Source organism: Hemitrygon akajei, chromosome 27 (genome assembly GCF_048418815.1).
Source record: "Hemitrygon akajei chromosome 27, sHemAka1.3, whole genome shotgun sequence".
Taxonomy (NCBI): Eukaryota; Metazoa; Chordata; class Chondrichthyes; order Myliobatiformes; family Dasyatidae; genus Hemitrygon; species Hemitrygon akajei.
Genome location: NC_133150.1, coordinates 44,343,065 through 44,358,507, shown reverse-complemented (window position 1 = coordinate 44,358,507; position 15,443 = coordinate 44,343,065). Strand labels below are relative to the sequence as shown.

General features: G+C 43.4%; 1 protein-coding gene across 7 annotated transcripts in view; it reads left to right on the top strand.

Annotated features, from left to right (window-relative positions):
* The window catches only part of LOC140717332 (fibroblast growth factor receptor substrate 2-like), a 99,500-nt gene that overhangs the window by 73,014 nt on the left and 11,043 nt on the right, over positions 1-15,443 (top strand). For 5 of the 7 annotated variants that reach the window (XM_073030809.1, XM_073030807.1, XM_073030811.1 and 2 more), the window contains exons 5-7: positions 2,363-2,524; positions 5,316-5,482; positions 7,207-8,153. In XM_073030809.1, coding sequence (XP_072886910.1) covers positions 2,363-2,524; positions 5,316-5,482; positions 7,207-8,153 — 1,276 coding nt within the window. Of the gene's footprint in view, positions 1-2,362; positions 2,525-5,315; positions 5,483-7,206; positions 8,158-15,443 lie in introns of those variants that run through there. The other 2 variants (XM_073030813.1, XM_073030812.1) reach the window with 2 other exon arrangements.

Sequence of the window (15,443 nt, the reverse complement as noted above, 5' to 3'; positions counted from 1 at the left end):
TGTTAATGGATTTGTGGCTAAATTTGCCAATGATACAAAGATTGGAGGAGGAATGGGTAGTGTTGAGTGTAGAGCCTGCAGAGCGACTTAGATAGTTTAGGGGAATGGGCAAAGAAGTGGTAAATAAAATACAATGTTGAAAAGTGTATGGTCATGCACTTTGGTGGAAGAAATAAATAGGCAGACTATTATTTAGATGGGGAGAGAATTCAAAATGCAGAGATGCAAAGGGACTTGAGAATCCTTGTGCAAGATACCCTAAAGGTTAACCTCCAGGCAAGTGAAGAAGGCAGGTGCAATGTTGGCATTCATTTCTAGAGGTATAGAATATAAGAGCAGAGATGTGATGTTGAGGCCCTATAAGGCATTCGTGAAACCACATGGAGTATTGTGTGCAGTTTTGGGCTCCTTATTTTAGAAAGGGTATACTGACATTGGAGAGGGTTCAGAGAAGATTCACGAGAATGATTCCAGGAATGAAAGGGTTACCGTCTGGCAGCTCTTGGGCTTATTCCCTGGAGTCCAAGAGAATGAGGGAGGATCTCATAGAAACATTCTGAATGTTAAAAGGCCTGAACAGATTAGATATGGCAAAGTTATTTCCCACGGTAGGTATTCTAGGACAAGAGGGCACGACTTGAGGATTGAAGGACGTTCTTTTAAAACGGAGATGTGGAGAAATTACTTTAGTCAGAGGGTGGTAAATCTGTGGAATTTGTTGCCACAAGTGGCTGCGGAGGCCAAGTCATTGGGTGCATTTAAGGCAGAGATAGATCGGTTCTTGATTAGCCAGGGCATGAAAGGGTATGGGGTGAAAGCAGGGGAGTGGGGATGACTGGAAAAATTGGATCAGCCTGTGATTGAATGGCGGAGCAGTCTCGATGGGCCGAATGGCCTACTTCTGCTCCTGTATCTTTTGGCCTTATAGCATTATGCTAATGCTACACCACTGTATTCTTCAGAACATATCTGTAAATCTTGGTTGCAGTGTCCACCATCTGTACCATCCATAAGTGGTATAGTAGGGTAATGGTTAGCATAATGCTACTACAGCGCCAGCAACTCAGGTTCATTTCTGCTGCTGTGCATTCTCCCCATGACCATGTGGATGTCCTCCAGGTGTTCTAGTTTCCTCCCACATTCCAAAGACATGCAGGTTAGCAGGTTGGTGACGGGTGTAATTGGGTGGTGTGGGCTCATTGGGGCAGAAATGGCCTGACACTGCTCTATCTATAAATAAATACATTCCCTGCAGCTACTTGTTATTAGAAGTCCAAATTTGGAGCTACTTCATGAAAATGCTCACCCAATTTTCAAAAGTATTGAATAGGAAATATGTTGTTCACATCCTAACGGTGCATTTTCAATTTGAAACCATTTCCATTTACTAGGATGTGATCTGCATGACTTGATAAGAAAATTTACGAGCATAGTTTTCACAAAATGATTGCAATTATTTGTGACTTTAATTCTCTGATCCCTGCAGCGCATCGCAATTAGAAGCACATTATGACTGAGGTGAATTTTGTTGAACACCTTATCATTTATGCTGTATCTTCTCTACAGTGTGATTCTTCTCATTTCTAATCCTATATTATTGATGATTTTTGCTTTGCACAAGTGAATGAGTTTTTTCTTTTTCTTTAGTTAATTTAGAATCAATCTCTTTGTAGCAAGTGGAAATTTGTTCGTGAAGCTTCTTTAATTTTTACATGTAATGATTTCTGAGCACCACCTGCTGTTTGCTGAAAGAACTGCAGAGAAATTTGTAATGTAGAACTGATTGTCACAGCAGGAAATTGCAAAGTAATTGCACTGTACCTGAAATTAATAACGCGTTTTATGTTTAAGTACTTAAACTTCGTGTGTGGTATATAAAGCTATTCTTTGTGGTATATTGCATTTATGAATGGAATTTTATGCTGTTTTATGGAATTTTATGTAATAATTGTTCAATAACTGCTGAACAATTATTCAAAAAGCTTCATCTTCTTCCTTCAGTTCTGATCAACAGACACAGAATACAGGAGACAGTCAGCAGGTCAGGTAGCATCTATGGAAAGGAATAAAGAGTGAATGTTTTTGATTTAAGACCTAGTGTTGATCAAGAGTCTCAGCCCGAAACACCGACTCTTTAGTCCCCTCCATTGATACTGCCTGACTTGCTGAGTTCATCCAGGATTTTATTTGCAGTGTTCAAGATTTCTAGAATCCACAGAATTTCTTGTGTTATTTAAAATAAAAACTGATAGCTGATATTCATTGAAGAGCTGATCAAATTCTGAATTTCACTGAGCATGTTCTCTAATCCCTTGAAGTCGTTTTCACAGTATGCAATTTCTTCTGTCTACTTATTTTGCAGGCATTTTTGCCTTCAAGTGTGCACGTGCCGAGGAGATTTTTAACCTTCTCCAAGAGATCATGCAGTGTAACAGTATTAACGTTGTCGAGGAGCCAATGATGATATCGAGAAACCCTCATCCGACGGAACTTGATTTACCAAGAACGCCACAGACTCCAACCAGTGAGTACTCGTGGAGAAAGCTTTTGGCTTGACTGAGGTGGACAGAAAGTGGGCTTTAAGATTAGTATATATTGAGTAGATATCTTATTGCATTCCTTTTGATGCCCTGTTGCCATCTGCAACTGGCAACAATATGTACAGCACTGTAAAATGTTATATATAGTAGCAAGCATGCCCAAGAATTTTGCACAGTGCCATATTTGTCAACATGGAGTGGAGAGAGAGATTGTAAATCTGGTGGTAACAAAGGATGTTGGGAATAGTGAGGGTGGAGTGCTGCGGGAGGAGTGTGGGTCAGGTGGCAGAGGAGGAGTGCTAGGGGCAGAGGGTGGCACAGGTGCAGACACACCCAGCAATGAAACGCCAGGTAAGATCATTTGATTCCAAACAATTGGTTTACTGATCATTACAGAATGTCTCTTTGGTTCTTCCTGCTCCCTCCCCTCTCCCTTTCCCTTTTCCCCACCATGATTCCTCTCTCCCTGCCTCCTTCCCACTTTCAGTCCACAATAGAGACCCCTATCAGAATCAGGTTTATCATCACTCACGTGTCATGAAATTTGTTTTCTCTTTTTGCGGCAGCAGTACAGTACAATGCATGAAATTACTACAGTACTGAGCAAAAGTCTTAGGCACCCTAGCTATATATATGTGCCTAAGACTTTTGTACAGTACTTTAGGAATTATTTTCAAAGGCCTAGAGATTGTATTGACAGGATGGACACCTAAATGACAATGTTTAAGGGAGCGCTGATCAAAAGCTTGGCTGAAGAAGTTGATATTAAATTTGAAAGAAGAAGGGATTGAAAGGCCATAAGACAGAGGGGCAGAAATGGACTATTTGGCCCGTTGAATCTGCTCTACCATTCGATTATGGCAGATTTATTATCAGTTTTGACCCTATCCACCTGCCTTCTCCCCATAACCTTTGATGCCCTTACTGATCAAGAAACTATCATCCTCCACTTTAAGTATACCCAATGAATTGGCCTCCACAGTTTTCTGTGGCAGTGAATTCTACAGAGTCCCCACCCTCTGACTGAAGAAATTTCTCCTCCTCATCTCCTTTCTAAAGGGACGTTCTTGTATTCTGAGGCTGTGGTTTACAGAGTCTGGATCATTTTGCTGCTCTGATAGTGATGGACACCTTTTAGGCAGTGATTTAATTGGAAAATTGGGCAGGATGTGGAAAGCAATACACCATGTAAGAATTTTTTAAAGTATTGTGGAGACCAGTCGGGCAAAAACTTAGCAGGTGCCCGTTTTTTATTGGTTAAAAAAATGTATAAAGTAGTTGAGTTGCCGGTGAAGTACTCTCTTGTCCTTACAATGCAAAGTTTAATTCTACTCTCCATCATTCATTGTAGTGCTGTGAAAGAGGCTTCTGGATTAATAATTTGTGCTGTTGTGTTGTTGTTTCTTCGATGCCCTCAAGACAAAGTTCAAGTTTGTTGTCATGGGCACACATACCATGAGGATTAACTCTGCATCAGTAGTACAGGACATTACAGACATGACAAACATAGATTACATAAACTTCAATTAAAATAAATTCTATATAACTCAACAAGGCAAAATAAACAAAACCAAACATAATGACATTAGTGGAAGTTGATGGAAATGTCATTTGAGTAGAATTTTTTCAGGTCAGTTCAAGAAACCTGAAAGCTGTGGGGGAAGAACCTGTTGTTGAATCTTGAGGTGTGGATCTTTAGACCCCTGCGTGATGGCGCAGTGAGAAGAGGGCATGGCTTGGATGGTGAGATACTTAATGATGAATGTCACCTTCCTGAGACATTACCTCTGGTAGTTTACGACCTAAATCTAAAGCACAAAATTGATCTGACACAACCAGCACAACTCCTACCAACTGTTGTGGTCTATTTTCCACACGTGCGTCATCTTCGTGTTAATGGGACCATTGCTTTCAAAGTTACATTAGACAATAGACAGTAGGTGCACGAGTAGGCCATTTGGCCCTTCTAGCCAGCACCGCCATTCACTGTGATCATGGCTGATCATACACAATCAGTACTCCGTTCCTGCCCTCTCCCCATATCCCTTGACCCCTATCTATAAGAGCTCTATCTAACTCTCTCTTGAATGCATCCAGAGACTTGGCCTCCACTGCCTTCTGGGGCAGAGCATTCCACATATCCACCACTCTCTGGGTGAAAAAGTTTTTCCGCATCTCTGTTTTAAATGGCCTACCCCTTATTCTTAAACCGTGGCCTCTAGTTCTGGACCCATCAGCGGGAACATGCTTCCTGCCTCCAGTGTGTCCAATCCCTTAATAATCTTATATGTTTCAATCAGAACCCCTCTCATCCTTCTAGATTCCAGTGTATACAAGCCCAGTCGCTCCAATCTTTCAACATATGACAGTCCCGCCATTCCGGGAACTAACCTTGTGAACCTACGCTGCACTCCCTCAATAGCAAGAATGTCCTTCCTCAAATTTGGAGACCAAAACTGCACACAATACTCCAGGTGGGGTTTCACCAGGGCCCTGTACAGCTGCAGAAGGACCTCTTTACTCCTATACTCAATTCCTCTTGTTATAAAAGCCAGCACGCCATTAGCTTTCTTCACTGCCTGCATGCTTGCTTTCATTGACTGATGTACAAGAACACCTAGATCTCATTGTAAACACCTAGATCTTGTTGTTACAATAATCTTTGTACTTTCTTGGCATCTGGCCGGGTTAGAACAGAGAAATAAAGGTGAATTATGTTTGATTGTGTTAGCATGCAAATTCTTCTACTAAATAAAGCTGTAACTTTGCTTTCAGCCCCTGGTTTCACTGTGCCCGGATTTGCAAATGGATTCCCTTGTTACCCACCAATGGGTGATGGCTCCTCTCACCCTTCGACTCGACATCCTTCCATTGGAAGCGCACGCCTCTCATCAGTGGGGGAAGAGTCCACCCACCCTCTCATTGTAGGAGGTGATGATCAGGTGTGTAGACAGAAATTTATGAACAGAAGCCACTATGTGAAAGTAATCTTTTCTTGTACATAAATAAAATCAGTATTGAAACAGGAAGTAATGAGTCAGAAGGTATACATTTTTATAATACGGGAATGTCATGTCTGAAACCTTAAGACTATAGGTATTATACTTGGAAGATAATAGAGAAGATCAAATTCTCTCCACTCTACCCCTACCCCACGCACCTACCTTTAATGAGTGATATTGTGGCTGAGTGGACTGAAAATTGATTTGTATTAAATGTAATGAAGCCAGGCAAGTAGGTGGCTTTGAGATACAGATTAGCTATGACCCATTTAAATGGTGGAAGAGACTAGAAAGGGCTGATTCATCTCCTTCAAATCCTGTAAGCTGGAAGGTAAAATGGATTGGGTTGTATGACAAGAAGCTGGACTCTGCTCAGAGTTCAGATAGTGTCGACTGTATACATGTATATAGTCCTGCAGTTGTCATTACAGGGGAGCATAGTCACCTGGGGTATGATCTGGGAGAAATACGCCAAGTCTATGAGAGTGGCAATAATGGCATTCCCTGAATGCAGCTGGCTGATCACTAGGCCAATGAAATTTCCAAAATCTCATGGAAATTATTTCAGCTATGGATATACTAGAAAAGGCTCGCAGGTGGGATGTAAAGTGCACATCATCAGTGTGTGTTGATGCTTCCAACCTAATAATTAAAGTCCTGTTAAACTTTTACACAGACCATTGTATCTGTTATCAAAGTTAACAACCAACTTACCACAGTAGATTTCTGTCCCAAAAGGGATGCCATTTAACATTGTTAAAATATGCATATTCACTAATAAATACTATATGTGCTTAAAGGAATTTTTTTTAATTGGAAGATTTTTTAAGTCTTGATTCACATTCATCATGTCAATCTCAAATTATGCAGCCAAAGCAATGGGACTGCATGAGTTTCATAAGAGCTTTGCACAATAGGCAGCTGATTTTCAGTAAAGCATTGTTTGTAATTGGTTAAAATTGCATTTTACACATTGACTAACTCTTAGCTTGAATTAAAACCGATTCCATGCTAAACAATATGGACAACTTGAATCATTGTTCATTTCTGCCATCTTAATTAAAGTTGATAGCGTTAATAAATTGTAAGTCAAGGTAAATTTACTATCAAGGTACATGTATGTCGCTGTATACTAACCTAAGGTTCATTTTCTTGTGGGTAATAACAGGAAAATAAAATACAATAGAGTTTATGAAGCAAGGAAAGAGTGACAAAAAACCTATCCACAAAAGAAGACAAACTGTGCAAATAGAGCAATAAATAATACTGAGAACATGAGTGTAGAGTCCTTGAAAGTGAGCCTGTAGGATGTGGATTCAGTTCAGTGTTGAGGTGAATGAAGTTATCCACTCTGTCCCAGAAGCCTGATGGTTGAGGGTAATAACCGTTTCTGAGCCTGGTGCAGTGGCTTCTGTCCTTTCTGCCCATGGTAATAGCAAAAGGAGAGCATGACCTGGATGGTGGGGGTCCTCGATGATCGGTGCTGCTTTCATGTGGCAGTGCCCCTTGCGTATGTGCTTAAAGATGTGATGGACTGCACTGTTTCCACTACTTTTTGTAGGCTTTTCTGTACTTGGGCATTGGTGTTTCCATATCAGGCCATGATGCAACCGTAGTCAGTGGCCATAATTATCACCAACGTTTTGTTGCCTTGTTTTCTACAGATTCACACATATGTGAACACTTCCAATGTTGATGAGGAGCGGAAGAGGAGATCCTGTGTTCATGGTCTACCAGAATCGCGGCCCTCTGTCTCTGACATGATGCAGAGCCACGCAAACCACTGTTCTGCAATGGAAGACAGATCTCCTCAAGTCCTGCTGCAGCCAGGTGAGGTCAAGTTTGTCCTGGGACCAACGCCGGTTCAGAAAAGAATGATGGAACTCGAAAGAATGGACAGACAAAAAGAACATGCTGAGTACAACTGTGGGAGCTTGAGTTTCCAAGACCGAGATATTGTCCTGGATGGTGATGACCAGAATATGGTGTGTGCCCCTAACAAGATGACTTATGAGAATGTTAATGGTTTACCTATGTCCTCTGGTACAGGGCTTCGACGAGGTCGGCTCAAGATGGGCGGGGATATCCAGAACCTTAATAACTGTGCTCATAGGAAGACAGCCATGCTGAACTATGAAAATCTGCCCTCTTTGCCTCCTGTGTGGGAGAGCCAGACACAAAGGCGGGAGGAAGAGGATTGGAGTGACTCTGGGACTCCCCCGCAAAATGGATACCACAGTAACCTTGACCCACTGCGGAACTATGTCAACACGGAGAATGTAACAATTCAGCCTGGTTTACACAAAGTAGACTTCACAAGGCGGCGAGATTGCACTCCAAATGTCTTCAGCTTTGACTTTAAACGTCCGTGCCCTGAACAGAGGCAACTAAACTACATCCAAGTGGAGCTGGAGGGTGCCAGTGACTCGGATAACCCCCAAACCCCCAAAATGCCCAGCACTCCAGTTCCGCCGACTCCCACACGTAGGACTGAGTTTTACGCTGTTATAGACATTAAAAAGACAGCTGCTATGTCCAGTTTGCAAAAAGCACTACCAAGAGATGATGGCACGTCACGCAAGACAAGGCACAACAGTACAGACCTGCCATTGTAAGCACTGTTACTTTCTTGATTTAGTATGTTAGTCCAACATATTTTTTATATATATTGGGGTTTGGCTGCATTACTTGTCTAAAATTCTCCACTGCATTGATAGATTCAAGTGACCACACTTTATCCATGAGTCTGGAACAAAAAAGCAGCTTGAATTTCTCTAGTACATAGCCTGTCCTTCTCAAAATTCCCTACAAAAGTCTAGAACCAATGAAGGTCCTTTGTTGGAATGTAGAAAATGTCAGCATGCAAGTATATCCACAGCAATTTCCCACAAACTTAAATAAAGTCATAGAGCTACAGAGGACAGAAACAGTGCCTTCAGACCAAGACGTCCTTGTTGACCAAGTTGTCTAACTCAGATAGTCCCATTTACGTCTGTTTGGTTCATATCCCTTTAACTCTTTCCTATCCACGTAACTATCCCTATGTCTTTTAAATGTACTTGTACCTGCCTTTACCACTTCCTGTGGCAGCTGATTTCAAGTCAAGTCAAGTCAACTTTTATTGTCATTTCGACCATAACGGCTGGTACAGTGCATAGTAAAAATGAGACAACGTTTTTCAGGACCATGGTTTACATGACACAGTACAAAAACTAAACTGAACTACGTAATAAAAAAAACCAGAGAAAGCTATACTAGACTACAGACCTACACTGGACTGCATAAAGTGCACAAAAACAGTACCGGCATTACAAATAAATAATAAACAGTCGACTTTCTGTATGGAAAAAGTTGTCCCTCAGGGCCCTTTTAAACCTTTCCCTTTTAGTTAAAAGCTTTCCTTCTAAAATCTTTTCCTCTTAAGACCATAAGATATAGGAGCAGCATTAAGCCATTTGGCTGATCGAGTCTGCTCCACCATTTCATCATGGCTGATCCATTTCCCTCTCAGCCCCAGTCTCCTGCCTTCACCCTGTATCCCTTCAATCCCTTTATGCCCTGACTAATCAAGAATCTTATCAACCTCTGTCTTAAATATAGACAATGACTTGGCCACCACAGATGCCTGTGGCAACAAATCCCACAGATTTACCACTTTATGGCTAAAGAATTCCCTTCTGATCTCTGTTCTAAATGGACATCCCTGTATTCTGAGGCTGTGTCCTCTGGTCTTAGACTCCCCCACCATAGGAAACATCCTCTCCACATCCACTCTGTCGAAGCCTTCCAACATTTGATAGGTTTCAGTGAGACCCCCCCCCCCCCCCCACCCCCTATTCTTCTGAATTCCAGTGGGTACAGGCCCAGAGCCATCAAATGCTTCTTGTATCATAAACCTTTCAATCTGGAATCATTTTCGTGAACTTCTTTTGAACCCTCTCCAATGTCAGCACATTCTTTCTCAGATAAGGGGCCCAAAACTGCTCACAATATTCCATGTGAGGCCTCACCAATGCCTTATAAAGCCTCAAAATTTAATCCTTGCTTTTATATTCTAGTCCTTTTGAAATGGATGCTAACATTGCAGTTGCCTTCCTCACCACTGACTCAACCTGCAAGTTAACCTTTAGGGAATCCTGCATGAGGACTCCCAAGTCCATTTGCACTTTGGGTTTTTGAATTTTCTCTTCATTTAGTCTACCCTTTTATTTCTTCTACCAAAGTGCGTGGCCTTACACTTTCCAACACTAGAACCATAGAACACTACAGCACAGTACAGGCCCTTCAGCCCTCCATGTTGTGCTGACCCATATAATCCTTTAAAAAAAAGTACTAAACCCACACTACCCCATAACCCTCCATTTTTCTTTCATCCATGTGCCTGTCCAAGAGACTCTTTAAATACCCCGAATGTTTTAGCCTCCACCACCATCCCTGGCAAGTCATTCCAGGCACTCACAACCCTCTGTGTTTAATTTAAAAAAAAAACAAACAAACTTACCCCTGATGTCTCCCCTAAACTTCCCTCCCTTAATTTTGTACATATGTCCTCTGGTGTTTGCTATTGGTGCCGTGGGAAACAGGTACTGACTATCCACCCTATCTATGCTTCTCATAATCTTGTAGACCTCTATCAAGTCCCCTCTCATTCTTCTATGCTCCAAAGAGAAAAGTCCCAGCTCTGCTAACCTTGCTTCATATGACTTGTTCTCCAAACCAGGCAACATCCTGGTAAATCTCCTCTGCACCCTCTCCATATCTTCCACATCCTTCCTATAATGAGGTGACCAGAACTGAACACAATTCTCCAGAGATTTGTAGAGTTGCAACATGACCTCTCTCTACTCTTGAACTCAATCCCCCTGTTAATGAAGCTAAGCATCCCATAGGCCTTCTTAACTACCCTATCAACCTGTGTAACGATCCTGAGGGATGTATGGATTTGAACTCCAAGGCCCCTTTGTTCATCCACACTCTTAAGTAACTGACCATTGACCACACTCTTAAGTAACTGTACTCCAAGTCTTCTGGTTTGTCCTTCCAAAATGCATCACCTCACACTTGTCCGGATTGAACTCCATCTGCCATTTTTCTGCCCAACTCTGCAGCCTGTCAGTATCCTCTTGTAACCTTCGACAACCTGCAGCTCCATCCACAACTCCTCCAATCTTCGTGTCATCTGCAAACTTACTCATCCATTCTTCCACCAGGTCATTTATAAAAATCACAAATAGCAGGGGTCCCAGGGCAGATCCCTGCAGCACTCCACTAGTCACCGACCTCCAGGCAGAATACTTTCCTTCCACAACTTCCTCTGTTTTCTTCCTTTAAGCCAATTTTTTATCTAATCAGCCAAGGTTCCACTTATCCCATGCCTCATGACTTTCTGGATGAGTCTCTTGTGAGGGACCTTGTCAAATGCTTTGCTAAGGTCCATGTAGATCACATCCACTGCCCTATCCTCATCAATTTCTTTTGTTACCTCTTCAAAAAACTCAATCAGGCTCGTGAGGCACGATCTTCCCTTCACAAAGCCATGTTGACTATCCATGAGTAGACTGTACTTCTCCAAATGCTCATAGATCCTATCCTTAAGAATCCTTTCCAGTAGTTTGCATACCACTGACGTAAGACTCACCTGTCTATAGTTCCCAGGTTTCTCCCTATTACCTTTTTTAAACAAGGGAACTACATTTGCTAATCTCCAGTCCTCCGGCACTTCCCCTGCAGCCAAAGAGGATTCAAAGATCATGGCTAATGCTCCTGTGATCTCTTCTGTCAATTCCCACAACAACCTGGGGTATATCATATCCGGCCCTGGGGATTTATCAATCTTAATGTTTTTAAAAAGATCCAGCACTTCTTCCCTAATCTCCACATTGTCCAGCACACAGGCCTGCTCAATTTCGACCTCATCCTGATCAAGATCCTTTTCACTTGTGAATACTGAAGCAAAGTATTCATTTAGGACCTCCCCAATCTCCTCCGCCTCCAGGCACATGTTGCCCTCTTTATCCTTTAGCAGTCCCACCTTTGTTCTCGTCATCCTCCTATTCTTCACATACGCATAGAATGCCTTGGGGTTCTTCTTAATCCTATGTGCCAATCCTTAATCCTTCTCATGCCCCCTTCAAGCTCTCCTAAGTCCTTTCTTTAGCTCCTTCCTGGCTACCTTATATTTCTCATAAGCCCCTCCTACTTCTTGCTTCTTATATCTAACATATGCTTCCCTTTTCCTCTTGACGAGTTGCCTCACATGTTTCGTCAGCCACGGTTCCCTTTTCCTACCATTTTTTCCTTGCCTCAGTGGGACAAACCTATCCTGAACCCAGCTCATGTGGTCCCTAAACTTCTCCCACATCTGTGCTTTCCCCTTTGAACATCTGTTTCCAATTTACTCTCACTAGTTCCTGCCTCATCCCTTCAAAGTTAGCCCTTCCCCAGTTAAGCACTTTACCATTTGTCCGATTTTATCCCTTTCCATAGCTATGCTGAAGCTAAGGGAGTTGTGGTCACTCTCACCAAAATGCTCCCCCATCAAGAGGTCTGTCACCTGACCAGGTTCATTACCCAGAACTAGATCCAGTATAGCCTCTCCTCTCGTCGGCCGGTCCACATTCTGTGTCAGGAATCCTTCTGGAACACATCTGACAAATTCAGCCCCATCTATCCCCCTTGCACTCAGGAGGTGCCAGTCAGTATGAGGGAAGTTGAAATCACCCATAACTACTACCCTGTATTTCCTGCTCCATTCTAAAATCTGCCTGCTTATCTGCTCCTCGGTGTCCCGAGGGCTATTTGGGGGCCTGTAGACTACTCCCAGCACAGTGATTGATCTCTTCCTATTTCTGACTTCCACCCAGACTTATTCCATGGACATTCCTTCTGCAGTGTCCTCCCTTTCTATAGCTGTGAAACCATCTCTGACCAGCAATGCCACTCCACCCCCCCTTTTCTACCTCCCATCCTATTCCTTTTAAAACACCTGAACCCTGGGACCTTCATCATCCAATCCTGCCCTCCCTCCAACCAAGTTTCAGTAACGGCCACAACATTGCAGTTCCACGTACTAATCCATGCTCTAAGTTCATCCTCCTTGTTCCTAATACTCCTAGCATTGAAATAGACACATTTCAACCCCCTTAACTGGCTACAATTATGTTCTGTCTCCTGCCTGTCCTTCCTTATCAACTTAGAACTCTTAGCATCATGCCCTTGTCCTTCTACCTTAATCCCTGCACTCACATTCTGATTCCCACTCCCTTGCCAAACTAGTTTAAACCCTCCCCAACAGCTCTATCAAACCTGCCCGCCAGAATATTGGTCCCCCAGGGATTCAAGTGCGACCCATCCTTTTTGTACAGGTCACACCTGCTCCAAAAGAGGTCCCAATGATCCAGAAGTTTGAATCCCTGACCCCTGCTCCAATCCCTCAGCCACGCATTTATCCTCCACCTCATTCTATTCCTATTCTCACTGTCGCGTGGCACAGGCAGTAATCCCGAGATTACTACCTTTGAAGTCCTGCTTTTCAACTTCCTTCCTAACTCCTTGTAGTCTTCTTTCAGGACCTCTTCCCTTTTCCTACCTATGTCATTGGTACCAATATGTGCCACAATCTCTGGCTGTTCTTCCTCCCACCGCAGGATATCTTGGACGCGATCAGAAACATCCCGGACCCTGGCACCTGGGAGGCAAACTACTACCCGAGTTTCTTTCCTGCGTCCACAGAATCGCCTGTCTGAACCCCTGACTATAGAGTCCCTTATCACTACTGCCTTCCTCTTCCTTTCCCTTCCCTTCTGAGTCACAGGGCCAGACTCTGTGCCAGAGGCACGGCCACTGTCGCTTCCCCCAGGTAGGCTGACCCCCCAATAGTACTCATACAGGAGTACTTATTGTCCCCACAGGGGTACTCTCTAGTATCTGACTCTTCCCCTTCCCTCTCCTGACTGTGACCCATTTCTCTGTCCCCCGTGGCCCCAGAGTGACCACCTGTCGGTAACTCCTCTCTGTCACCTCCTCACTCTCCCTGACCAGACAAAGGTCATTGAGCTGCAGCTCCAGTTCCCTAACACGGTCCCTTAGGAGTTGCATCTCGATGCACCGGATACAGATGTGGCCGTCCGGGATGCCGGGAGACTCCAGGACCTCCCACATCTGACACCGACTACAGAAAACTGGCCTTACACACATACTACCTCCTTTTGCAATCAACAACTGCCTCGCCTCGTCCCATTACCGCTGAAGCCCGTTGAGCCAAAGCCCTTTCACTCTGCTGCCTGTCACTCCGCTGCCCGCTGGATATGACTGCCTTCTTTTTAAACTGTTCGCACTCAACTGGCTGACGTCACGCACCTGCGCAGTCTGGCCTTTCTCTTCCCCTGAGAACTCAAAATGTCTTCCCGCTAGAAATCCTTAGGTGTTCTCCTGCTGCCTTCTTGTTCTGAATCTGTATTCCATCAGCCACTTCTTCTAGTTAAACCTATGCCCTCTAGTCTTGAACTCCTCTCCCCGGAGAAAAAAGACTTCAGTCATTCATTCTGTGTGCATCGTGATTTTATAACTCTCTGTACGCTTATAACCCCCTAGGCTTCCTATGCTCCAGTCCTGGCCTATCCAACTCTCCTTATAATCCAAAGCAAAATACTGGAGTGTGTGAGAGAGAGAGTGGGGGAGGGAGGGGGAGAGAGAGCACGAGAGAGAGAGAGAGAGATTTTCAGCACCTACAGAATCTCTTGTGTCCTTTAATCCAAGCCTTCCAGTCCTATTACTATCCATGTTAATTTTTTCTTTTGTCCATCCTCCAGTTAACTGAAATCCTTCCTATAGCATGGTAACTTGAACTGCATGCAGTATTCCAAATGTGGTCTTGCCAATGTATGGCTGTAGCAAGCTGTCGCAACTCTTGAACTCCATATTCTGACTGATGAATGCATGCCTACCTTCACCAGCCAGTCTACCTGCATCATTGCTTTCAAGGAACTCTGTACCTGCACTGCTAGGTCTCTGTTCTACAACACTTCCCAGGGCCCTAGCATTTAAAGATCAGCTTTACTTGTCACATTTATTGAAAGATAGAGTGATGTGTATTGTTTGTGTCAAATCTCATTAGCGAGGATTGTGCTGGGCAGCCAAGTGTCACCATGCTTCCAGTGCCACCATAGCATGCCTTTTTGCCCATATTATTGTGCTGAACCAATTAAATTAGTAATTAGTGCCTATCTAAACTAATGTATCTGTCTCTACCACTACCCCTGGCAGCGCATTCCAGTTACCCACCACTTGCTGTTTAAAAGAAACTTGCCCCTTCTCTCGCAAAATGCATGCTTTCTGGTACTAGACACTTCAACCCTGGGAAAAAGATACATTCTCTCTACTCTGTTTAAGCCTGTCATAATCTTATAAACCTCTATAGATCTCCTCTCAGTGTGTTTCACTCCAGAGAAAACAATCCAAGTTTGTCCAACCTCTTGCTGTAGCACACGCAACATCCTGGTAAATCTCTTGTGCACCCTCCTCTAAAGCCTCGACATCCTTCCTATAATGGAGTGACCAGAACTGTATGCAATGCTCCAGATGCAGCCTAACTAGAATCTTATAAACATGAGAAATTCTGCAGATGCTGAAAATCTAAAGCAACACACACAAAGTGCTGGAGGAACTCGGCAGTTGAGGCCACAGTCAGGGAAAGGAATGTATAGTCAATGTTTAGGGTCAAGACTGAAAAGGAAGGGGAAGGACTATAAAGCTGCAATATGACTTCCTGACTTTTGAACTCAGTGCAGTGCCTTGAATAATCAGGCAACAATGCCATAGTGTCTTCTTAACCACCTTATCAATTTGTGTAGCCACTTCCAGCAAGCTATGAACTGTGACCCCAAGGTCCCTTTGCTCAGTA